We start from the raw sequence: 25,399 nt of genomic DNA, 5'->3' as shown, positions 1-25,399 counted from the left end.
AGGTTATGGACGAAGCATAGCATTTTGAGAAAATGTTGTTATTTTCTCCCTTCCCTGTTCATCAAGATACTGTAATGGGTTTGAATCTTGTTGACACAATTACAGACCTACATGGTACGATTCTTTTTGGCATATGTTGTCACATGGGACATAACATGGTCTAGGAACTCAAGGAGTTCAGTTTAGCCAGTGTGGAGCAATGATAATGAGGGTCCCTCTCACTCACATTGCAAAGTGTTTGTAGTTACCTCCACACACAAGTACAAGCTCGTACTTGATGGATGTCATTTTTCTTGACATCCTTATTTGAGACATATTCCATGTGGAGAATATGAGTCTTGAGGACTGACACTGGCACCTAATTCCTCATGATGTGTCCCAATGAAGTCCCTACGTGCTGGTCACATCCATTTATTCGACCATTTGGAGCACACCGTATCAGGAACAATTTCAATGGCCAAAAATGGTTCAGTACTAAGTACACACTTGTTACGATTACAAGTGCTGTGAAACCACCTTAAGGGAGGGTCGTTTCTCTAAATAGCTGTAAATTGAGTTACCATTTAGATACAAGTGGTTGCAAAAGGACAACAATGTTGAAAATCAAGGTGTTACTCTTGGTTTCATTAAACCTCCTCACTACACCAAGTATCAGTCATCAGGACAATTGGCCCGCATAAGGGATGCCAATAGAGAAAACATCAGTATTCTTATGAAGATACTATCATTTGTGTTTTTGAGGACGAAAACGCTTCTCCAAGGGGGGAGTAATGTCAGGACAAGGGCCACCCTGGAGGTCAAGGACATGCCCAAGGGTTGCGACTGCCAAGTGGAGAAGGGATCCTGCAAGCCAAGGGGCTATAAAATGGTGGTTGGGCGAAGGACCGTTCACGGCAGTTCCTAGGGTAGCATTGATTTGAAGCATGGATCTTGGTTGGATTTGCTTCCAATATAGCCAAGAGGAGTTGGTGTAGGCTCTCTAGTTCTCAAGCTTGGAGAAGGAGATGAAGTTCTTGCTCAACACATGAGAATGTGTGAGTGTGTGTTTGTGTGAGAATGCCCAAAAATGTGAGAGCCCTAACTTTCTTTGATCAACCCCTCTCTCTCCTAGCAGTAGCTTGCAGCCCGTTGTCCCATGCCAAGGGCAATCACATGCTTTGGTCATATCAAGTAAAAGGGGTAGCATTTAGGCAAGTGTCCTTCTTTCCAACTTTGAGAAAGAGAGAGAGCTTAATTAATTAATTAAATACATTTAAAATCTCATTGGACCTCCATAAAGGCCATCCAATAAGATTCTCTTGCTATGTGTAATTATGTTAACCTAGTTATGAATGCCACTTTGCTTAAGCCTTCATAACCCAACACATAGAATCCACTGGCTCGTGATGCTCCACTAGAGAAGGATTTACACTTGCATGGAAATGTCATCATTGTTACAGTTAGCTAGGGTGGATAGAGGATTGAAGCTAGCTTGTTCATTACTAAGAGTACATTATTACTCATGAGCTATAATCGAACACAAAGTAGCGTGCAGTTTCGTTTGACCATTGTACATGTCCATCTCATTTAACACTAGTCCTTTAAAAAAAGAAAGCCACTTTTGTGGCTTTTAGAGACTTGTGTTAAAAATTATCTAGCACTACACAAGTTATCTAAATAGAAAATTCTTTCAAGGAACTACATCCAACACTCAATATGATTTGATTAAAAATAGTACAAAGTTAATTGAAAGTCTAAAGATGTATTTCCATGGACATTTTCAACAAGTAATTTTTGGAGACGGACAATTCTTTTTCATTCTCTTTCGAAAATAAATCAAATCATTGTTAAAGCAAGCTCAAATTTCTTTGTGCAATCCCTCAATAAGTATGTGATAGATGTATAAAGCTTTTTTCAACCTACATTCAAAGATTACCAATATTTTTTACTCCTTCAAATTAAGTAGTGAGTGCAATTTTATGTGTAATTTGCTAAGTTAGAAACTTAATTTTTAAAAATTTTGATCTTTTCATGTAAATTGTGCATCTGAAAACTTGTTTCATATCTTAAACCCATATGCAATAAGTTTCACGAGGTTTTGATATCATATACAAAAGTTATGTCTCATTTACTAGTATCATGATCTGAGCCTTTTTTGTGTCTCATTAGAAGTCTAGTGTTAAATTAAGTTGTACGTCCTACTTATGGTTTGTTGACCTATCTTGAAATTTGAGTAGCAAAAAGAATAAGAACAAGGTTTCATCTTCCATGTCTGTAGATTGTATGTTGTGCTCTCTTGGTGTGTGCATATGTGCTTAGCAGAACGCAAGCTCTCCCTTTCTGTATACCTTCACATGGTGTTAGAGCCTAGTCATGGCCTTGGAACTATGAGCAACAAAAAAAACTAGTTGAGGATAATGTTTTTTTTCCTTCCCTCTTTTGTGGGAACTACAACCTCTTTCAACATCTTTTTAGGACATTGGTAAATATTTCCAAATTTTGAGATTCTTGATTGGCATAGAAGAGATTCTTTTCCTTATACTTGCTTGCTAGAATAAAAAAGGAAGGAGAGAGAAATCTCTTGGTGTGCAAAAGGAGCCTCTTATCTATCTTCTTCTTCTTCTTCTTCTTGCTTTTGGAAACAAAAAGGAGATATTCATCTTTTTGGTGCAAACAGAGCATCATCTTCTTTGTCTCGCTCATACGCTTAGATTCGGGTTTCTTCTTTGGATTTGAAAGAAAAAAAGAAAAGGTTTTTGGTGAACTAGAGATGTATGGATTTGGGACTTTGTGGGTGTAGCTACATCTATATGGTACAAGGAGAACACAAAAGTGCAAGGAGGGAATAATGTCTCTCATCTATAATTCTCGTCTTGTTGGTGCTAGCTTCAAATAGTCAAGATTACATACATTTGTACTTATTTTCTAAAATCAATCAGATCTACTTGGAATCTCTTCAACTTGCATCTCTCATCTATGTTTGAATTTTCCTAGCTCAAAACTTCTCATAGCAAGAGGTTCGGTCCCTTCTCATCCTTCTCTCAAACATAATGTATTTTCTACATATTATTGGTGAACCCAATGCAGAGTTCGTTGGGGGGAGAATTTTGAGCCATGTCAAACGAACATGGAAACAGACTACAACAAACCATCAAAATATTTGCTTCTATTCTTCATCAAAAAACATGTACAACATAAACCAAAGCATTGTCAAGGATAGTTTGGCAAGATAGTTTGTGATTGACAACTTAGATCCATTTGAGGGACTTGCAATATTTTGCAAATTGCTTGACAGATTGTGTTAACAAAAAATGGTGATAAATGGATTGAAGAGCTTAACATGGCAGAAATGGTTTCTTTAATTATGGTTCTTAACGTTGTATACATGTAGAATAAATCCAAAGATCCATAAGACTACTTGAATGGATTTCAAGAAGTCTTAAATAAGGAGGAATACTTTATTGGGCAGAAAGAGAGGGTCAAACAACAAGGTTTTACTAAGTGGGTTCAACAACACAATCGGGGTTTATCATCACCAACACTGTGGTGAAATTTTGAGAGCAGATTTAATGAAATTTCAAAAAATGAACAAAAGTCTCTAAACCTAGAGAAAGTGTAGCGTTCTTTGCAAGCTACGGTCAATGTTTTCAAAAGATTTTGGTGGATCTTCTAGAGGATCTAGGGCATGAATTAGGGCTTAAGAAGTTATAGAGGCTATCAACATGATAGTGAAAAGGTAAAAGAAAATGAACAAGTCAATTGTGGAAAGTAACTTATGAAACTAGATGACATAATTGTGAAACCAGATTCAAACCTAACTTGAACCTAAAAACTAATAGATTTGAAGACAAGAGTTAAGCGCCGCTTGGATCAAGCCAAAAACCTCCTCAACAAAAAGGAAATGTCAACATATGCATCTAGTGTTGTATTTCTTAATCATTGATGAAAGGAATATGAAAACTTGAATGAAGCTCTATGGAGAAATTAGAATTTGTGGAAAGATATAATGGTTCTTTTTAAAGAAACAAATTTGCCTTCAAAATATATAGTCAACAAAACATGCTTGCCTTTCAAATTTATTTGGCAAGAGATCGGGCATAAAAAGTCTTACAAAAGAGATAATGACTCACAATAGTTTTGTTGTAGGTTGAGCATATTATAAAAATTAAATACTATGCCGTGGGAAATTATATCAAGATGGGAGGACCCTGCTAATTCTCTTTGAATTTATGCTTGTATTACAAAACACAAAACAATGAAGCACTTGGTAAAGAGAAGAAGACATGGGAAGAGGTGAATTTAGGTACTTGATAGAGAACACCTAGGTCAGATAATACGAAAGAGAATCATGGCATAGAAGATCAGGAATTTCATGATCATATAATTGATATCATAAAATTAAAGCATTGAACTAGAGAATGAGCATGTTCCGGACAAGTAAATTTGGTTATATGTAGTGCATGCATATCATTATCATAAAAAAAAGAAAATTTGGATTCCTCAATGACAAATTAAAGTATCTCTAGATGTACATGAATATGAATATGAAGAAGAGGAACTAAACATTGTTGTGTTTTAGCAACCAATTTTCACAAAAGGTGAAACATGTGCACTTTTACGTAGAGGAGGAACCCGTCAAAGTTGACGACACACTAAACTAAGAGAGAGAGAGAGAGAGAGAGAGAGAGAGAGAGAGAGAGAGAGAGAGAGAGAGAGAGAGAGAGAGAGAGAGAGAGAGAGAGAGTTTTGAACCAACCAACCTTGGAAATGAATTAGCATATTTTACAATGGGGGCTAGATGTGCTTACATACTCACCTTATCAAATTGCCCTACCCAAGATTTGACAATTAAATAAAAGAAATACCTAAACCTAAAATAAATATTGGGATCACATTTGGCTATTCAAGTGAGATGCTATAAACTTTAACATCCTCTCAATAGCTCCTAGTGGACACTCCAACAGAACTTGTCATGATGGATACATCTTTGATTTTTTATTATCAATGTATCACTTGAGAAGAATGTCATCTTGAGCACCAATCGTTTCATAGAAAATTGAATTGTAGACCACACTACATCCAAGAATCCCCGGAAGAATGTAATCTTGAGCACCAATCGTCTCATAGAAAATTGAATTGTAGACCGCAATACATCCAAGAATTCCCATTCATGAACTATGAACACATCACGTACATTTTACATATAGTTGAACCAACCACCCCCCCCCCCCCCCCCCCCCCAAGTAAATACCTAGACCCAAAATAAATATTAGGATCACATTGGGCAATTCACTTCAGATTCTCGAAAGTCTAATAGAACCATGTATATTCTAAGAAGACATTTGTTTTTCCTGCAAAACTCACAATCATGAGTGGATTATATTAACAACCCAAAAGAAGACATTTTATAAGAACTCACTAAGTTGGGGCTACAATTGAGACTCTTGTGAAGGTGGGAGATTTTGTTGAACTTTGTGTTGCATTTATTCATTAAGGATATGAAATTAAACTTATAGTGAAGAAATTATATTTGAAAGAAAAATGTCCTACAAATATTAATCATAGATGGAAAATTTTGGTATAATTATGCCTTTCCACGAGTTCTTTATATTGCATACCTCAATGTTAAAGTTACTACTTGGGATGTATGGGATGAACAAAATTTCTTTGTGTAGGATCATTCAAGCTTATTCGTTGATTTTGGGACAAGCCTACATCACAATTGTATGTATATCTTTATTTTTAGGGATGGATTATTTCTCTTTAAGGTCAAAATTTTCTCAGAATTTGCATCGAGTACAACTTTAAGAGGCATATAAACTTGGTTTGCATTATCTACAAGATTTTATATGTTAGTAGCATGCAAATTCTTTAGTAGTGGACTTGAATAAGGAGAGGAACTAAAAGTTATCAAGGAACAGATACGGATGATCAAGCAAGAAGAGAAGCAAAATGTGGCAAAGACGTCATCATGGGTGGATGTGTCACGAAGACACAGAAGAAGGTGGATGAGGCCGAGAAATGGATAGAAGTCGCCAAGAAAGGGAAAGGGAAAGAAACAACATCTATCCCCACTCCTACAATCTACAACATGACATTAGAAGAAGAGCAGACGAGGAAGACTAGAGCTTGAAGTACGAGTAACTGGTATAAAAGATCGGGATGATGTGGTAGAGGAAGTCAAGGAACTTCTCTTCATGATGGGTGGTGAGGCTACTCACACAAAAGCATGGAGAGTGGGGAAGAAGAGAGAAGGAATTGAGGAGATTTCAAAGAGAGATCATTAATCATGTGTTTCCTCTCCATAGAAGCGAAGAAGGACAAGGAAAAAGGAAATTTAAATCTCCAGAAAAGTGCCAAGCATCAAAAATGAATGTAGAGCCACCCTCAAAACACCTGCGTGAGGTCAATAGATGCGATGGCACTCCAAGTGGGCAGATTGTAGAGATTGGCAGTGGTGGGACTAGCAACAGCAAGACAAAGGTGAGACATTGCCAGTCTAGGAAACCTGATTCCAATAGACATCCCAAAGATAGATGCTTGTAGATGTCGAGGGTTGCACAGACTTTGATGGCAACACCAAAATATGGAGGGAATTGATAGAGCTTAGCAAGGGATTTGGGGTTAAAATGATGGTGCATGTAACATTTAATGGCCTAGTAACTTGTGTGTAGCGGAAAATAACATGAACATAGTGAGCATTTCATTAGAATATATTCCGAATGAGCATAGCAAGAGTGATTGTATGGAGAGAGAAAAAAGAAAGTCATAACACCTAGCTAGATAGTCATGAACGATACTTCAAAAGACAGAGAAATTAATCTATTGACAACAGTTGAGGACAGGATTTACATGGAGCCGGTCCCCCCTCCAAAAGGCTTTGTATTATAGGTTCCCCCCATCAACGGAGATATTTTACAATACAATTCTTTGCGTTCCTTCAATAACTAGCTAGTGCAATGAAGATGGAAGCTTCTAGCACTAAGCAAACACTTTAAAACACAACATCAATTCCCTCACGGTTTCAAACCCAAGACGTCACACGCCTTTGAAGATGGTGAGATCTAGCGGGGTATGAGAGACTGAGAGTAGATTGAGAGGAAGAAGGAGTAGTCTTACGAGAAAGAAGTATATCTCCTCCCATAATCACTCATAATAGCTTAGCATAGCTTAGTAATTACCATGTTTAGAGGAGATGAGCATGCATTGAAGCTTGGCTCTTGGTTGGATTTGCATCACAAAGCCAAGAGTTGTTGGTGTAGGCCTCCCTTCTCACAAGCTTGGAGTAGATGATGAGCTTTCCATTAAATCTTGAGAAGGAGAGCGAGAGAGAGTCTTCTTGCTTCACACATGAGACCGTGTGAGTGTGTGTGTGATAATGCCTTGCAAAAATCAGTCTCCTCTCTCTCTTGGTCGGCCCCTCTTGCAATTTACTCTTCCTGGCACCCCATTGGACCATGCAAAGCTTAGCCAATCATAATTGAGAAGCATAAGTGATATCCTTGTGACATGTGTCCCCCTTTCCCCTTTTGTGAGAGCTTTAGGTAATTAAATAATGCAACTAACGCTCATTGGACCCCTTTGTATTCTGGCCAATAGGAAGCAGACAAGCCATTGGGCTGCTGAAAATGCTCATTGGACCCCTTGGGAGACTGTCCAATAGTCTTCTAGAGATCTTAATTCTTATTGATTCTTTCATCAAGTGTTTTTAAATGAATTAAACTAGATTTACTCTAGCATAATTCCCATTGGTCCACTCTATGGCCATCCAATAGGATTTGAGTGCACCTTGTGGGCAATTGCGCTAGGGAGCTGACATGTTTCCCCTATTCCCTTTGTGTAAAGGGAGCCTGTGAGTGAGTGTGTGTGTGTGTGTGTGTGTGTGTTTCTCTCTCATCCCCTACTTACAGGGCTCGCCCCCTCCTATGTAGGAGTCTTGAAGACTTTTGTGTACACTCACAAAGCATCCAATTTCCCTAAGGTTTGACCATTGGACACAACCTTTGAATTTTGGAACCTTAGCATTTTGGAAGTCTTAATGGGCTGAACCTTAGGGTCCTTAAAGCCCATTGTTGCACGTTGCTCATTTGCAGATGGCTGGATCCCTATTTTCTCTCCTTTGGATCCCTACTGTGGTCGGTATGTCAGCTTAACCAATATTTTAGCTTTTTCTCTCCTAGTACTTCTCCATATTAAATGGTCACTTTAACATGAGAAAATCATTTAGGAGAATTAGATATTAGTTATTATGACATTACCTCTCTCTTGAAATCATAGTCGTCCTTGACTATGGGGTAGAGAAGATAAAGCCTATTCATTAGTCCTTTTTCTAGCGGGTAGAGGATCTCTATCTTATTCTACGACATCGTTCCAGAATGGATGACTAATCCATTTGGCACTTGAGAGCCTAATGCTGCTGCAAGAATTTCTACGCATTAGTCCTATCAATCTTCCATAGTAGAGTGACAAGCTCTACTTGGTGGTTGGAAGACATCGTCTCCACAAACTTGATTCTAAGTATGCATACTACTTAACATTTGTGCACAATAAAGAAAAAGAGAGTCTTATAAGACAAAAACTTGTTCATTTTAAAAATTTATACATTTGCTTACTCTAGGGAAGCATTGTAAGCATTGACAAGGTTTAGGCTATCCTTTAATTGTATGCCTTGCATCCATCGAGCAGCTTCAAAAGGATAATTCTTAAACTTATTAAGATACCATTGGATAGTCTTGTCGCCTCTTAATACCTTGTCTTCATGGCGGAGAATGGACTTGGGCTGCAGCACCTCTTCTTGGTCCTCGATCTCCAGTTGGTCTTCAATAATTGGTTCTTGAGGTGGCTCTCCTTTGTAAGGCTTTAGTAAGCTCACATGGAAAGCATTGTGTATGAGCCAATGGCTGGGAAACTTGAGTTGATAGGCCATTTCATTGATTGGTCAAAGAATTTGGAAGGTACCATAGTACCTTTTTGCTAACTTAGCATAGTACTTTTGGTGTCCCGTAGGATTCTTGCCTGTGGTGTCCCTTAATTGAACCTGAGGAAAATTAAGCAAGACCCAATCATTTTCTTTAAAGGATTTGGCTATTCTATGCTTATTAGGAGCCACATTTTGCCTTTGCTGTGAGATAGAGATAGCATCCTTAATCTTTTGGAAAGATTCTTGTAGGTCTCGGCTATACTGATCTGCAGTGAAGATATTCCCGTGTACCTTCAATAGCAGGGGACTTTTTTATCTTCCCAAGTTCCCTATTACCTCAAAAGGTGCTTTTCTCGTGGAAGTATGTAGAGTTTTATTGTAGACATACTCCAATAAGATTAAGTACTTCTCCTATTGGGACCTTTGATCTACTTCCGTTACATAGGCTTTTAGTAGATCAAGAATTGTTAGGTTAGCTATTTCACTTTGGCCATCCGTTTGAGGGCAATAGGCGGAAGAGAAGTTTAGCCTTATCCCTAAATTCTGAAAGAGACCCTTTCAAAAATAGCTGGTCATTCTAGGATCTCTATCCGATACTATGGACATTGGCAAGCCATGGTACTTGAGGATTTGTGATATAAAGAGGGTTGCCATTTGATGGGCTTTGATAGTCTTTTGACAGGTATGAAATGAGCTTGTTTGCTGAACTTGTCTACTATCGTCCATATTTTTGTATTCCCATGGATAGACTTAGGCAATCCAAAGATAAAATCCATGGATATGCTCTCCCATGGTGAATTAGGGATTGGCAAGGGTTGAAGCAATCCAGGTTGCTTCCCTCTATCAAACTTCGTCTTTTGGCATACCACACATTTAGAAACATACTCTTGTATGTTTGCTTTCATGGTAGGCCAATAGAAATATGTTTCAATCCCTTTTAGGGTAGACTGAATCTCTCTATGCCCCAGGAGGAGCATGAGATTCATGCATTACTTTCTCACGTAGTGAGTTAGGAACGCATAGTGTATTGCCATAGAGAAGATAACCATCTTGTAAAGTAAAGGGTTTCTCTTTCTTCCCTAGTGCAAGGGCTGATATCACATCTCTAAAATCGAGATCAATAGCATACTCATCTATCATAGAAGATAGATCATCATGAGTTGCTTTAGAAACCGCATTCACTCTTGGCCCTCTTGAGAGTGCATCGGCTACTTGATTATGCTTGCCAGCAATGTGAGAAATATGAAAATGAAATTGCGAAAGAAAATTTTCCCACCTCATTTGTTTGTCGGAGAGCTTGGTCTACGTCATGAAGTACTTAAGGCTTTGGTGATGTGTCCGCAGAATGCAAGGATTCCCCAATAAATAGTGATTCCACAAGTAGAAGGCATGTAGAACTGCTAGGAGTTCCTTTTCATATATTCCTAGAGATTGCTCAAGAGGATCGAGATTTGACTTTCATAGGCTATGGCGTGCCCTTCTTGGAGCAAGACAGCTCCAAGGAAATCACCACAAACGTCACATTGGACCTCAAATGGCTTTGAGAGATCTGGCAGTGTAAGCACAGGTTGAGAGATAAGCTTTTTGAAAGCATTGTTCTCCTTGATAGACCATGTATACCTAACGTTTTTCTTTGTTAGGTCATGTAATGGTCCTGCTATTAGTGAGAACTTTTCTATGAAGCATCTATAGTGTGCACACATACCTATAAAGCTTCTTAGTTCATGAAGATTCCTTGTATTAGGCCATCATTCTATTACCTCTAGCTTTGATGGATCCATTTGAATGCCATCTTGAGAGATAATGTGACCCAAATACTGAATCTCTTGTAAGAAGAACTAGCTTTTCTTTCGATTAACATAAAGTTTATTCTCTCTTAAGACTTGATATATTACCTAGAGGTGTTTCTTGTGTTCGTCTAGTGAATTAGACTAGATGATAATATCATCAAAGAACACTCCAGTAAAGGTTTGGTGAGGCTTGAATAGCTTCTCCATCAAGAGGTTGAATGTGGCTCATGCATTGGTCAACCCAAAAGGCATGACAATGTATTCATAAAGACCAAACGTAGTGCGAAATGTGGTCTTTACAATGTCTTAATCAACTATCCTTATTTGATGGTAAGCCACTTTTTAGGTCAATCCTACTGAAGTAGGTTGACCCTTGTAGCTTATCAAATAGGTCTTCTACCCGTGGAACGGAAAACCTATTCTTGATAGTGATCCTATTTAGTGCTCTATAGTCGACACACATACAATATGTGCCGTCTTTCTTTTGCACTAGTAACACGGGTGAGAAAAATGGAGATGAGCTAGGCCTAACCATGCCCTTCTCAACGAACTCATGCACTTGCCACATAATCTCTTCTTGTTGAGCTTGAGAAACTCTATAAGGAGGTTTACTAGGCGGTGAACTTCCTGGAAGAAGTTCAATTGCATGGTCATCATTGCCTTGTATAGGGGGTAGTTCACAAGGGATGTCGTCAATAAAAACATCTCGAAATCCCTTGAGAAAATTGGATAACTCTAGTTCCTTGTGATTATTTATATTTTCTTTTGCTAAAGCATTAGGTTCATTTTGAGAATCTTTAACAAAAATCATGTACATGGAAATAGATCTCTTTATTGACTTATTGAAATCTTGCGTATGTACAATGGGTATGGTGTTACCCATCTCTTTGGCATCTATGTACATATATTTTTCCCTGAACCTAAAGTAGATCTTCCTTTAAGGAAATTTAACATTGGCAGCCATGCGATCAAACCATGGTGCCCCTAGGATTACATCCTCGTGCTTGAGAGGAGAGATAAAGAAGTCCTCTTTGTCCACATAGCTCTGGACATGCATGGAGCCTCAATTTCCCAATTAAGGGAGTGACTGAAGCTTCTTACCCCTTGAAAGCACCATCGGCGGGTAGGACATCTCCCATCTCATAGGCTTGGATGCCTAGCTTGGTGGCCAACTCTATGGATATGCAATTGTGAGTAGAACCAAGGTCAAAGAGAATAAAATCATCATGTTCTCTTACCTTTCCCCAAGCATGGCGTAGAGGAGATCCTTTGTGGTGAGCTTCCTCTTCTTGGATTTCGACCAAGGTAGCTCTAGGAGGCTCATGGAAGGTGTTCTTTTGGGGTCAAGCGCGGTACGCATGCCCTTGCTCACCGCACTTGAAATAGCGGTGATCCTTGCGATAATGCTCCAGCTCTTTAAGAGAGAGTTTTTTTTTGCCTTTGTAAACTCCCTTCTCCTTAGCTTTGTTGTTATTGGAATTGCCCTTAGGAGACTTTTGGACATTGTCCTTCCCCTTAGGCTCATTGGAACCTTTGTTTTCTGTGGGCTTAATATTTCTCTTAGCCCCTGTTTGGAAATTGATTCGTGAAGCCACCATGGTATGGTGTATGACCGCAGATATGATGTGTGGCCTTTGGGAGTTGACATACTACGCCATATCTTCAATTAAGCCTAAACAAAATTGTTGTTTTTGCTCTCCAAAATCCATATTTTTGAAGACAGTGGCTTTGAGATGTAAGACCCAAAACTTGTATACATATTTGTGAATGGATTTGTAGGGAGAGAGCTTCAAGCTTTGCCATTTGGTGAGTACTTTGTCTTTGGCATGGGTGGCCAAAAACTGCTTCATGATGGAAGCTCTTAAAGATTTCCATGTTCATGGGGCTTCACCGTTTGCCCGTAGGCTAGACCACCATTGCTTGGCGGACTTTTAAAAATGCATAGCTACATGGCATAGCTTAGAGGACTCCATGAAGCCCTCATCTCCAAACGCCGCATTGAATTGTTGGATGAAGGCCAAGACTTTGTCCGTAGCACCAAGGTGCCATCGTAGATAAGGAAAGAGATGTTCTTTCCTCCCTCTTTGACCTGTTGAACTTGGACGACCTCTTCCATGCGGCATAGGATTTCCTATGGCGTCTTATTTTTTATGGTTCAAAAGTTGCACCATCGCTTTCTTCAGAAGATGAAGAATTTGAGGAAGATGGAGAAGAGGGTGACCTCTTTCTCACCTTTTTCTTGCCTTGGTCCTCCTTGTCTGCACCATCACTTTCTTCATAAGAGGAAAAGGATGAAGAAGATGGAGAAGAGGGTGACCTCTTTCTCACCTTTTTCTTCTCTTGTTTTTTATCATCCCTCTTTGAATTATGGTGTGGAGAAGTGTGAGATGGTCTTCTCCGTTTAGGAGGTGATGGAGAGTAGTTTTGCCCACCGTCTTCATGGAGCCATCTCCGCCGAGGTGGTAGGAGACTCACTTCTTTCTCGTTCCTTTGGTGGGGGCTCTTGATTTCTCCTTTGGGAAGGAGATGCATCATCAAGAAGTAAATTTTTGAGCCCTTTGTATGGATCCTATTCTTCTTCCCGAATCGCAGAGAGGCCTATTTTGGAAGTCTCGCAAGGAGGCTTCCTAGGTACTCTGTCTTCGTGGTGGGGAGCTTGGAGAATCCCATGAGCACGAAGCTGCCATTGCACTTCACTTTGGAGGGATGAATTGCCCATGGCTTTTTGAAGCCTAGAAACAAGGTAGTTAACAAGCATAGGGGCATCATTAGTAGCCTGTTCATTAGCAAAATCAAAGCTATCATCATTAATTTCACTCTCTTTACTATGGTCAGCCATTCTAACAACTTTTAGGTGTAAACATTTTTATGTGTACTTTGGAACTTCAAGCCCTAGTTGCTACTCCTCTTTACCCCTTTAGAAAAGCACTCAAGCTATTGTACCCGTGTCTCAAATATCATTAATTGCAACGAATAGAAGAGAGGGTCTTTCAACACCAAAAACAACACCAGCTCCTTTCAAGCTTCTAATAGCTCAATAGTGGTTAAGCCGTAGGCAAGTCCCGTAGGAATCCACTATTAAGACCATATCTCTCGACGGTAATGCCCTATTATCTGCACGAAGGCAGGCGCATTGCAAGGCTAAAAAATCCCTATTCTACTTACTCAATTGCAATTAATAATACCAACCATTTATAGCTAGCTTGAGCACCTCCCTTCTTGAGCAAGAAAAGAGAAACCTTGTGCTATGATACCAATGTAGCATTCAATGGCCTAGTAACTTGTGTGTAGCAGAAAATAACACGAACATAGTGAGCATTTCATTAGAATAGATTCCTAATGAGCATAGCAAGAGTGCTTGGATGGAGAGAGCAACAAAAAGCATAACACCTAGTTAGATAGGCAAGAACAATACTTCAAAAGAGAGAGAAATTAAGCTATTGACAATAGTTGAGGACCGGATTTACATTGAGCCGGTCCCCCCTCCAAAAATCTTTGTATTATAGGTTTACCCCATCAAGAAAGACATTTTACAATACAATTCTTTGTGTTCCTTCAATAACTAGCTAGTGCAATGAAGATGGAAGCTTCAAGCACTAGGAAAACACTTTAAAACAACACCAATTCCTTGACATTCTCATACCCAAGACCTCACACACCTTCGAAGATGGTGGGAGCTAGCGGGGTATGAGAGACTGAGAGTAGATTGAGAGGAAGAAGGATTAGTCTTACGAGAAACAAGTATATCTCCTCACATAATCACTCATAATATCTTAGCATAGCTTAGTAATTAGCATGGTAGAGGAGATGAGCATGCATTGAAGCTTGTCTCTTGGTTGGATTTGCATCACAAAGCCAAGAGTTATTGGTGTAGGCCTCCCTTCTCACAAGCTTGGAGTAGATAAGGAGCTTTCCATTAAAGCTTGAGAAGGAGAGAGAGAGAGTCTTCTTGCTTCACACATGAGATTGTGCAAGTGTATGTGTGATAATGCCTTGCAAAAATCAGCCCCCTCTCTCTCTTGGTTGACCCCTCTTGCAATTTACTCTTGTTGCAGGCACCCCATTGGACCCTGCAAAGCGTAGCCAATCATAATTGAGAAGCATAAGTGATAGCCTTGTGACATGTGTCCCCCTTTTCCCTTTTGTGAGAGCTTTAAGTAATTAAATAATAATGTAACTAACCCTCTCTTGCAGAGGTGGTTGTAGCCCTATCGGCAGTTTTCATTAACTAATAGAAGGATCTCTTTCTCGGAAAAAAATAATAATAATGTAACTAAACTCTCATTGGACCCCTTTGTCTTCTGGCCAATAGGAAGCAGGCAAGCCATTGGGCTGTTGAATGCTCATCGGACCCCTTGGGAGACTGTCCAATAGTCTTCTAGAAAGCTTAATTCTTGTTGGTTCTTTCATCAAGTGTTTTTAAATGAATTAAACTACATTTAATCTAGCCTAATTCCCATTGGTCCACGTCTATGGCCATCCAATAGGATTTGAGTGAACCGGCAACTGGGCTAGGGAGCTGACATGTGTCCCCTTTTCTCTTTGTGTAAAAGGAGCCTGTGAGAGAGAGAGAGAGAGAGAGTGTGTGTGTGTTTCTCTCTCATCCCCTACTTACAGGGCTCGCCCCCTCCTATGTAGGAGTCTTGAAGACTTTTGTGTACACTCACAAAGCATCCAATTTCCCTAAGGTTTGACCATTGGACACAACCTTTGAATTTTGGAGCCTTAATATTTTGAAGTCTTAATGCGCTGAACCTTAGGGTCTTTAAAGCCCATTGTTGCACATTGTTCTTTTGCACATGGCCCCCCCTTTGGATCCCTTTTTCCCTCCTTTGGATCCCTACTGTGGCCGGTCTGCCAGCTTAACCAATATTCTAGTTTTTTCTCCCTTGGTAATTCCCCATATTAGATCATGATCAGTTTAACATGAGAAAATCATTCAGGAGAATTAGATATTAGTTATTATGATAGTGGCGGAGCCAGGCAAGGGCAAGTTTGGAATGGGGGCCTCTCCAATGCCTCCTTGATGAAACAATGTTTAGCTTGTTTTACCTATGAGATTTAAAGAGATTTTAGAGTGTGCCTTGAAAAAGTGAAGTCTGTGGCCTGTGGAAAATTTATCGCACACTCAATATTGACCCTTTTGAGAATACCTCTCCACACACACACCTAAAAATAAAATCTTCAAGAGTAGACATGCATTGACAAATTTCAAATAAAGAGTGCTAATCAAAGCCAAAAAATGGTGGTTAAGGAGTTGATTAAGAGCTTTTGCAAAGGGCTTTGTGAATTGCACAAGCCAGTAAACAAGATGGTTTATACTCTGATGAAACAAACTAAAAAACATAAGAAGTCCTAATTTGACAACCCAAAAATACTCCATATAAGAGAAATTAGGTTAGGGATTATTGCATAAACCTAATCAAGCACATAATAGTGTGTAATTATTTATTTAAGGGTAGTGGTAATTTTAGGCATAATCTAATGCCAATCCTAAATGCTTATGCAAGTAGAGAAAGAAAGAAATTGATCTCATGAACTACTAGAGCTAGGAAGTGCTAGCGCTTGTGAGGTTCTAATACCAATTGATGCAGGTGCAATTGGATATGGTAATAACCTAATGTACTATTCATATTAGAGTCTTCGATAAAGAGATTAGAGAACGACTAATCACACACTATAATGACTCATGAATGCAATGTAAGCATACTCTTGACACAAACACAAGATTATTGGATTAGTGAGAAGTGTATACACAAACTCAATTTGTAGTCTTGAGCTATGCATCATGGCATGGGTAGCCCTAGACCAGTATTTCAAGACTTGCTTACATCCGAGCGTATAGATCATCACACTGCTTTCTTGTATAATCTTTGAGAAGCTTGTTGTAACATTTAATGGCCTAATAACTTGTGTGTAGCGGAAATGAGCATGAACATAGTGGGCATTTCATTAGAATAGATTCCTAATGAGAATTACAAGAGTGCTTGGGTGGAGAGAGCAACAAAAAGCATAACACCTAGTTAGATAGCATCGACGATACTTTCAAAAGAGAGAGAAATTAAGCTAATGACAATAGTTGAGGACCGGATTTGCATGGAGCCGGTCCCCCCTCCAAAAGGCTTTGTATTATGGTTTCTCCCATCAAGAGAGACATTGTACAATACAATTCTTTGTGTTCCTTCAAGACTAGCTGGTGCAATGAAGATGAAAGCTTCATGCACTAAGCAAAACACTTAGCAAACACAACTTGAATTATCCCTGTTCTCAAACCCAAGACCTCACACACCTTTGAAGATGGTGAGAGCTAGCAGGGTATGAGAGTAGATTGAGAGGAAGAAGGAGTATCTTACGAGAAAGATGTACATCTCCTCACATAATCACTCATATTAGCATAGCTTAGCTTAGTAATTAGCTTGGTAGAGGAGATGAGCATGCATTGAAGCTTGGATATTGGTTGGATTTGCATCCACATGCCAAGAGTGTGTTGATGTAGGCTTCTATCTCACAAGCTTGGAGTAGGTGATGAGCTCTCCATTAAAGCTTGGGAAGAGATAGTCTTCTCTTTCTTCACACATGAGATTGTGTGAGTGTGTGTGTGATAATGCCTTGCAAAAATCAGCCCCCTCTCTCTCTTGGGCAAGCCCTCTTGCTATTTGCTCTTGCTGAGCCCTCATTGGCTCTCCCCAAGGCAAGCCAATCACAATTAAGCAGCATAAGTGATAGCCTTTTGACATGTGTCCCCCTTTCTCTTTTTGTGAGAGCTTTAGGTAATTAAATAATTAAACTAAATTCTCATTGGACCCCTTTGCCTCCTGGCCAATAGGAATCAGGCAAGCCATTGGGCTCTTGAATGCTCATTGGACCCCTTGGGAGACTGCCCAATAGTCTTCTAGGAGACTTAATTCTCATTGGTTTCTTTTATTAAATGTTTTTAAATTAATTAAACTAGATTTACTCTAGCTTAATTCTCATTGGTCCACTTCAAGGGTCATCCAATAGAAACTGGGCACACCTTGTGGGCATCTGGCCTAGGTAGCTGACATGTGTCCCTCATTCCCTTTGTGTAAAGGGGGCCTGTGTGTGTGTGTGTGTGTGTGTGTGTGTGTGTGTGTGTGTGTGGCTTGCTCTCTCATCCCCTAGAAGAAGGGCTCGCCCCCTCCCATGTAGGGATATGTGTTGACTTTGGAGATCAGACAAAGCATCCAATTCCCCCTAAGCTTTAACCCTTTGGACACACTCTTTGAATTTTGGAACCTTAGCATTTTGGAAGTCTTAATGGGCTGAACCTTAGGGTCTTTTTAGCCCATTGTTGCACATGGCTCTTTTGCAGATGGCCCCCCCTTTGGATCCCTACTGTGGCCGGTTTGCTAGCTTAACCAATATTCTAGCCTTTTCTCCCCTGGCACTTCCCCACATTAAATGATCAGTTTAATATGAGAAAATCATTTAGGAGAATTAGATATTGATTATTATGACATTACACCTCTCTTGAAATCATAGTCGTCCTCGACTATGGTGTAGAGAAGATAAAGCATATTCATGAGTACTTTTCTTAGCGGGTAGAGGATCCCTATGTTACCCTACGACATCATTCCACAATGGATGACTAGTCCATTTGGCGCTTGAGAGCCTAAGGCTGCCGCAAGCATGTCTGCACATTAGTCCTATCAGTCTTCCATAGTAGAGTGACAAGCTCTACATGGTGTTTGGGAGACGTCATCTCCGCAAACTTGATCTAAGCATGCATACTACTTCATTTTTGTGCACAAAAAAGAAAAAGAAAGTCTTATAAGACAAAAACTTTGCTCATTTTTAACATTTTGTACATTTTCTTACTCATTGGGAAGCATTGTAAGCATTGACAAGATTTAGGTTATCCTTTAATTGTATGCCTTGCATCCATCTAGCATCTTCAAAAGGATAATTCTTAAACTTAATAAGATATCGTCGGATAGTCTTACCGCCTCTTAGCACCTTGTCTTCATGTCGGAGAATGGACTCGGGCTGCAGCACCTCCTCTTGGTCCTCGATCTCCAGTGGGTCTTCAATAGTTGGTTCTTGAGGTGGCTCTCCTTTGTAAGGCTTTAATTGGCTCACATGGAAAGCATTGTGTATGAGCCAATGATTGGGCAACTTGAGTTGATAGGCCATCTCATTGATTGGCCTAAGAATCTAGAAGGGAGCATAGTACCTTTTTGCTAGTTTAGCATAGTACTTTTGGTGGCCCGTAGGATTCTTGCCCGTCGTGTGCCTTAATCGAGCCTTGGGAAACTTTAACAAGACCCAATCGTTTTCTTTAAAGGCTTGGGCTCTTTTGTGCTTGTCAGCAGCAACCTTTTGCCTTTGCTGTGAGATAGAGATAGCATCCTTAATCTTTTGGAAAGATTCTTGTAGGTCTCGTCTGTACTCATCTGCAGCGAAGATCTTCCCATGTACCTTAAGTAGCAAGGGACTTTTTGATCTTCCCTCAATTACCTCGAAAGGTGCTTTTCCCGTGGAAGTATGTACACTGTTATTGTAAGCATACTCCACTAAGGGTAAGTACTTCTCCCATTGGGATCTTTGATCTACTTCCATTACATAGGCTTTTAGTAGATCGAGAATGGTTAGGTTAGCTATTTCACTTTGGCCATCCGTTTGTGGATGATAGGCCGAAAATAAGTTTAGCCTTGTCCCTAAATTCTCAAAGAGACCCTTCCAGAAATTACTGGTCATTCTAGGATCTCTATCCGACACTATGGACATTGGCAAGCCATGGTACTTGAAAATTTGTGAAATGAAGAGGGTTTCCATTTGAAGGGCTTTGATAGTCTTTTTGACAGGTATAAAATGAGCTTGTTTACTGAACCTGTCTACTATCGTCCATATTCCCGTATTCCCATGGATAGACTTAGGAAATCTAAAGATAAAATCCATGGATATGCTCTCCCATGGTGAATTAGGGATTGGCAAGCTTTGAAGCAATCCAATTTGCTTCCCTTTATCAAATTTTGTCTTTTGGCATACCACACATTTAGAAACATACTCTTGTATGTTCACTTTCATGGTAGGCCAATAGAAATATGTTTCAATTCCCTTTAAGGTAGACTGAATCCCTCTATGCCCCGCATAAGGTGGAGCATGAGATTCATACATTACTTTCTCATGTAGTGAGTTAGTAATGCATAGTCTATTGCCATAGAGAAGATAACCATCTTGTAAGGTAAATGGTTCTTCTTTCTTCCCTAATGCAAAGGCTGAAATCACATCTTTAAAGTCGGGATCAATAGCATACTCGTCTATCATTGAAGATAGATCATTGTGAGTTGCTATGGAAACCGCATTCACTCTCGGCCGTCTTGAGAGTGCATCAGCTACTTGATTATGCTTGCCAGTAATGTGAGCAATATGAAAATGAAATTGCGAAAGGAAATTTGCTTACCTCATTTGTTTGTCGGAGAGCTTGGTCTACGTCATGAAGTACTTAAGACTTTGGTGATCCGTTCGCAAAATGAAAGGAGTCCCCAATAAATAGTGCTTCCATGAGTCTAAGGCATGTACAACTACAAGGAGATCCTTTTCATATATGCCTAGAGCTTGCTCAATAGGGTCGATCCTTCGACTCTCATAGCCTATGGCATGCCCTTCTTGGAGCAAAACAGCTCCAAGGCAATCACCACAAGCATCACATTGGACCTCAAATGGTTTTGAGAGGTTCGGTAGTGTAAGCACAGGTTGAGAGATAAGCTTTTCTTTAAGCTTTTTGAAAGCATTTTCTCCTTAGCAGACCATGTATACCTAACGCTTTTCTTTGTTAGGTCATGTAATGGTCCCGCAATTTGTGAGAGCTTTTCTATGAAGCGTCTATAGTATGCACACATACCTATAAAGCTTCTTAGTTCATGAAGATTCCTTGGTTTAGGCCATCCTTTTATTACCTCTAACTTAGATGGATCCATTTGGATGCCATCTTGAGAGATAATATGACCTAAATACTGAATCTCTTGCAAGAAAAATTCACTTTTCTTTCGATTAACATAAAGTTTATTCTCTCTTAAAACTTGAAATATTACCTGGAGGTGTTGCTTGTGTTCCTCCAATGAATTAGAGTAGATGATAATATCATCAAAGAACACTCCAGTGAAGGTTCGATGAGGCATGAACAGCTTCTCCATCAAGCGGTTGAATGTGGCTGGTACATTGGTCAAGCCAAAAGGCATGACAATGTATTCGTAAAGACCAAATGTGGTGCGAAATGCGGTCTTTACAATGTCTTGATCAACTATCCTTATTTGATGATAGCCACTTTTTAGGTCGATCCTTGTATCTTATCAAATAGGTCTTCTACCCGTGGAACGGGAAACCTATTCTTGATAGTGATCCTATTTAGTGCTATATAGTTGACACACATACGATATGTGCCGTCTTTCTTTTGCACTAGTAGCACAAGTGAGAAAAATGGAGATGAGCTTGGCCTAACCATACCCTTCTCAACTAACTCATGCAGTTGCCGCATAATCTCCTCTTGTTGAGCTTGAGAAACTCTATAAGGAGGTTTGTTAGGCGGTGAACTTCCTGGAAGAAGTTCAATTGCATGCTCATCATTACCTCATTTAGGAGGTAGCTCACAAGGGATGTCGTCAATAAAAACATCTTGAAACCCCCAAGCATCGATCATACCCAATTCATCTTTCCTAGATCTTTGCGCCCGTCGATAGAGCACCCAGCATCACCTTCTATAAAAATATCTTCATAAACTGCAGCCACTTTGGCTTCCAGATGTTCTCCATGACTTCATAATACGCAACATGGTTTGCTTCTTTACACACAACCACACTGGTATAATTTTGTTGGTCTAGCTTGCAGAGTAGAGTTGCAGTGGCATATCCACAAAAGTAAGTCTGACATCAAGTTAGTCGCCAGCGTCCCAAAAGTTTTGAAACCTTTGGAGAATTAACTAGATTGCGGTGTTTTCTCTCCTTAACCTGTGCGGCGTGCGCAAGGGCCTGATGGAGGTTGGAGCCTTGGAGAGGGTGGTGGGTAGGCCTCGTCTATAAAGGCCACGGGCAAAAGTGAAGGGATGAACGGCGGAGGTTTAATCCGCCGTAGATCACTTCTTCAAGCAATAAAAAATCAAGCTTCCAACCATCGCAGATCCGCCTGACCTCACACTCCACACACCAACGCCCTATTCAACCCACCTATCACACATCGCTGCGTGGAATGTGACCCAAATGTATAAGCCTGCCCCCCTCGTTGCGTTGATCCGATGCGTTGATCCGATGGCCCAAAGCCCCCTCCCGGTGGGTAGGGGTTCCTCACCCGTATGCCCTTCATATTCACTGTTGCAAACAGTGTTCGCACGAAAGGTTAATAAGGTAGGCAGTGAGCGACGTTGAGCTTGTCGAGCATGTGGGGATCAGGTATTTTTTCAGAGGGGTTGCCACGTGCACCTTGGGAGCGAGGAGTGCGGCGCATGGCCGGGAAGGCCCACCAAGTGAAGCGGGGGGCATGTCATTCTCATCCTCGGCAGGGCGAGGCCGCGAGGTGTGTGCGCCTTTGTGTACTACCGTAAGGGGTCTTGGGGGACACGTGTTGCAGATTCTTTGGCTTACTATTCTGCAACTTGCGAGCTATAAGACGGCCGTCTTTGGTCCCTCGCTCCCGTCAGAAGAGCACTCCCTCCCTCTCTCTCTCTCTCTGATCTGCGTCTCGCGTTGCAAGTTGCAAATCACGAGCTCTGCGCTCCAATAAAACATCACGTACTGCTCTCTCTCTCTCTCTCTCTCTCTCTCTCTCTCTCTCTCTTTTGCATGTGTAGGTATAGCCACTATTAGCCAGCCTCTCGTCATGACCCTCCTCTGATCCCCCTCTCACTTCCCAATGACTCCTCTACCATCCCTTCTTAATCATCAGCTCAATAATAATTATGCTCTCGGCATCGCGCCTCAATACAATCAAATTCAATATCAATATTCTCCAGCTGCTGGTGCCGCTCCTGGCCGCAGTGGCTCCTCCCGCCCCACTATTCTCACAGCCAGCTACCACAAACATCATACAGTGCCTCACAGCATCCACTGCGCTGCCGTTGCCCCGCCGTCCTCTGCGCCATCGAAGCCAGTATCGCTCTCTCTGTCGGCTGCCGGCGCTGCGGCATACTCGTATCACACATCCAAATGGCAGCAATCTGATCAGCAGCAGGGTGATGTCCGTGGCTGGAACGAAATTCAGAAGATGATGGCAGCTCTCCTCGACATGCTCGAAAGCACGGTCATCGCCCCCATGGAGGAGATGCATGAACTGCCCCCCACGGCAAACCCTGCTGTGCAATTGGCCGGAAACTTCTTCCCCGTCCCCGAGAGCCCCGTGCAGCACGACCTTGAGATTGATGGTACCCTCCCTGCATGCCTTGACGGAGTCTATGTAAGAAATGGGGCTAACCCTAGATTTGAGCCAGTTGCAGGCCATCATCTCTTTGATGGAGATGGCATGCTCCATGCTGTTACCTTCAAGCATGGCTCTGCCAGCTATGCAGCTCGCTTCACCCGCACACACCGTCTCTCTGAAGAGGAAAGAATTGGCCGTGCGTTCTTCCCCAAGGCAGTGGGTGAGCTTCATGGTCACAGCGGCGTTGCCAGGCTTCTCCTCTTCTATGCAAGGAGCCTATTTGGGCTCGTGGATGGAAACAAAGGCATGGGTGTTGCAAACGCCGGAGTCGTCTTCTTTAATGGTACTCTCTTGGCTATGTCTGAAGATGACCTTCCTTACTCTGTTCGCATTACAAGTGCAGGCGATCTCTCCACGGTAGGCCGATTCAACTTTGAGGCCCAGCTCTCCTCGTCGATGATCGCCCACCCCAAAGTTGATCCCATCACCGGTGAGCTTTTTGCTCTGAGCTACGATGTACTCAAGAAGCCATATCTGAGATACTTCAAGATATCTCCTGATGGGACAAAAGGCCCGGAAGTGACGATATCTCTCGTGCAGCCAACAATGATGCACGACTTCGCGATTACACAACAGTATGTGGTCATCCCAGATCAGCAAGTAGTTTTTAATCTCCAAGCTATGCTCAGAGGAGGCTCCCCGGTCGCTTACGACAAGTCCAAAACAGCACGCTTTGGCATCCTCCCACGGAATGACACAGATGAAGCATGTATGCAATGGATCGATGTGCCTGATTGCTTCTGCTTCCACCTCTGGAATGCATGGGAAGAAAAAGATGGGGATGAGGTAGTCGTAATTGGGTCCTGCATGACCCCACCAGACAGCATTTTTAATGCCTCTGACAAGCCTCTGCGAAGTGTGCTCTCTGAGATTCGTCTCAATAGAAAATCCGGAAGCTCAATGAGAAGAGAAATTGCATGTATCAATCTGGAGGCAGGCCAAGTGAATCGCCATTACACTGGCCGCAATTCGCGGTATGCATATCTCGCCATCGCGGAACCCTGGCCAAGAGTGTCTGGGATTGCCAAAGTGGATCTACATGCACATGGATCGAGTGAAGCCCAAGAGAATATAGTAGGTAAACACATGTATGCAGAGGGGTGCTATGGAGGGGAGCCCATTTTTGTGCCAAGCTCGGATGATCCAAATGCGGACGAAGATGATGGATACATCCTCACATACATGCACAATGAAGAGACAGGCAAGTCTGAGCTTCTTATTCTTGATGCAAAGTCACCCATGCTTGCTAAGGTGGCCAGTGTGAAGCTTCCTTCTAGGGTTCCCTATGGTTTTCACGGCACCTTCATCTCTGCACAAGAGCTCAAAAAGCAGAAGTGAATATTTTACATCATCAGGTAATTTAGTTTAGGCTCACCATCTCATTTTTTTCACTATATTCTGAACACCCCCCCCTTTTTTTGTGTGTGTGTATGTATTGGAATATATGCACATATTATTGTGAGAAGCTGGGCTGTGTACTCGTATGCCGCCCAATCTTCCTCATAATATTATTAGCCCCATGTATCATAGAGCCCAAATTAGCCTTCAATACCGTCATGTCTACCTTCGACATTCATCGATCTCTGTTTTTGTGCTTCTTTCCGGCGGTGTGGTCGTCTCGTCGACATTCGAGGAAGAAGCATTATTAGTCCCTGAGGCATGGCTTGTGAGATGCAGACTTCAGAAAATTAGCGCCAGCCTACGGCACCGCATTTTTGCTAGCCTTGATGAGTAGAGCCCCGTTTTTTCTCTAATGGATGCTGATGCTCCATTAGATAGTATGCTCCTTGTATGTGATGAAGGCCTCACCCACATCTCTTTCAGCAATGATGTGGAGGCCTTCCTCATGCAATGTAGCCAATGGGGTCTCTCAACTTGTTGGCTAGTTAAAAGTCAAAAACCTTTTTCTTGGAAGGATTTCCAATTGTGACCATATTCCATCTAATCTGAAGCTTTGTTTTACCACTTCTGTAACAATATTGTTCCACTTTTCACTGAAATAAAGTACAGGTTTTTTTGCTGCATACTGATGTGTCATTTGTGTTTCTTTAAAAATATAAAATAATTTGTTGCTCAATCAGCTTGATCAACCGTGGATTTAGCTCGTGAATGTCAGTGGTAGGTAGTTTAACAGTTGCAATGCACGCCATAGTAGTTCCAATTTGTCTCACAATATAGAGGATGGAAAGAATGGGCAGAAATGAGCTTAAAGGGGGTGCGGCCAACTATTAGTGCACGGGAAGGGCTACATTGGTAATACATCCCCTATGAGCACTGACAT

The 25,399-nt window shown here is 41.2% G+C and overlaps 1 protein-coding gene across 1 annotated transcript; it reads left to right on the top strand.

Moving 5' to 3' along the window:
* Positions 1–22,363: 22,363 nt before the first annotated feature.
* LOC147440023 (9-cis-epoxycarotenoid dioxygenase NCED2, chloroplastic-like) lies at positions 22,364–25,142 on the top strand. The gene has a single exon (XM_086484448.1). It carries the CDS (start codon positions 22,555–22,557, stop codon positions 24,454–24,456), a length of 1,902 nt encoding a protein of 633 aa, XP_086340574.1. The 5' UTR covers positions 22,364–22,554; the 3' UTR covers positions 24,457–25,142.
* The last annotated feature ends 257 nt before the right edge of the window (positions 25,143–25,399 follow it).

This window comes from Adiantum capillus-veneris, chromosome 16, assembly GCF_014529385.1.
Source record: "Adiantum capillus-veneris isolate H3 chromosome 16, ASM1452938v2, whole genome shotgun sequence".
NCBI lineage: Eukaryota > Viridiplantae > Streptophyta > Polypodiopsida > Polypodiales > Pteridaceae > Adiantum > Adiantum capillus-veneris.
This window is presented reverse-complemented; position numbering and strand designations above follow the sequence as displayed.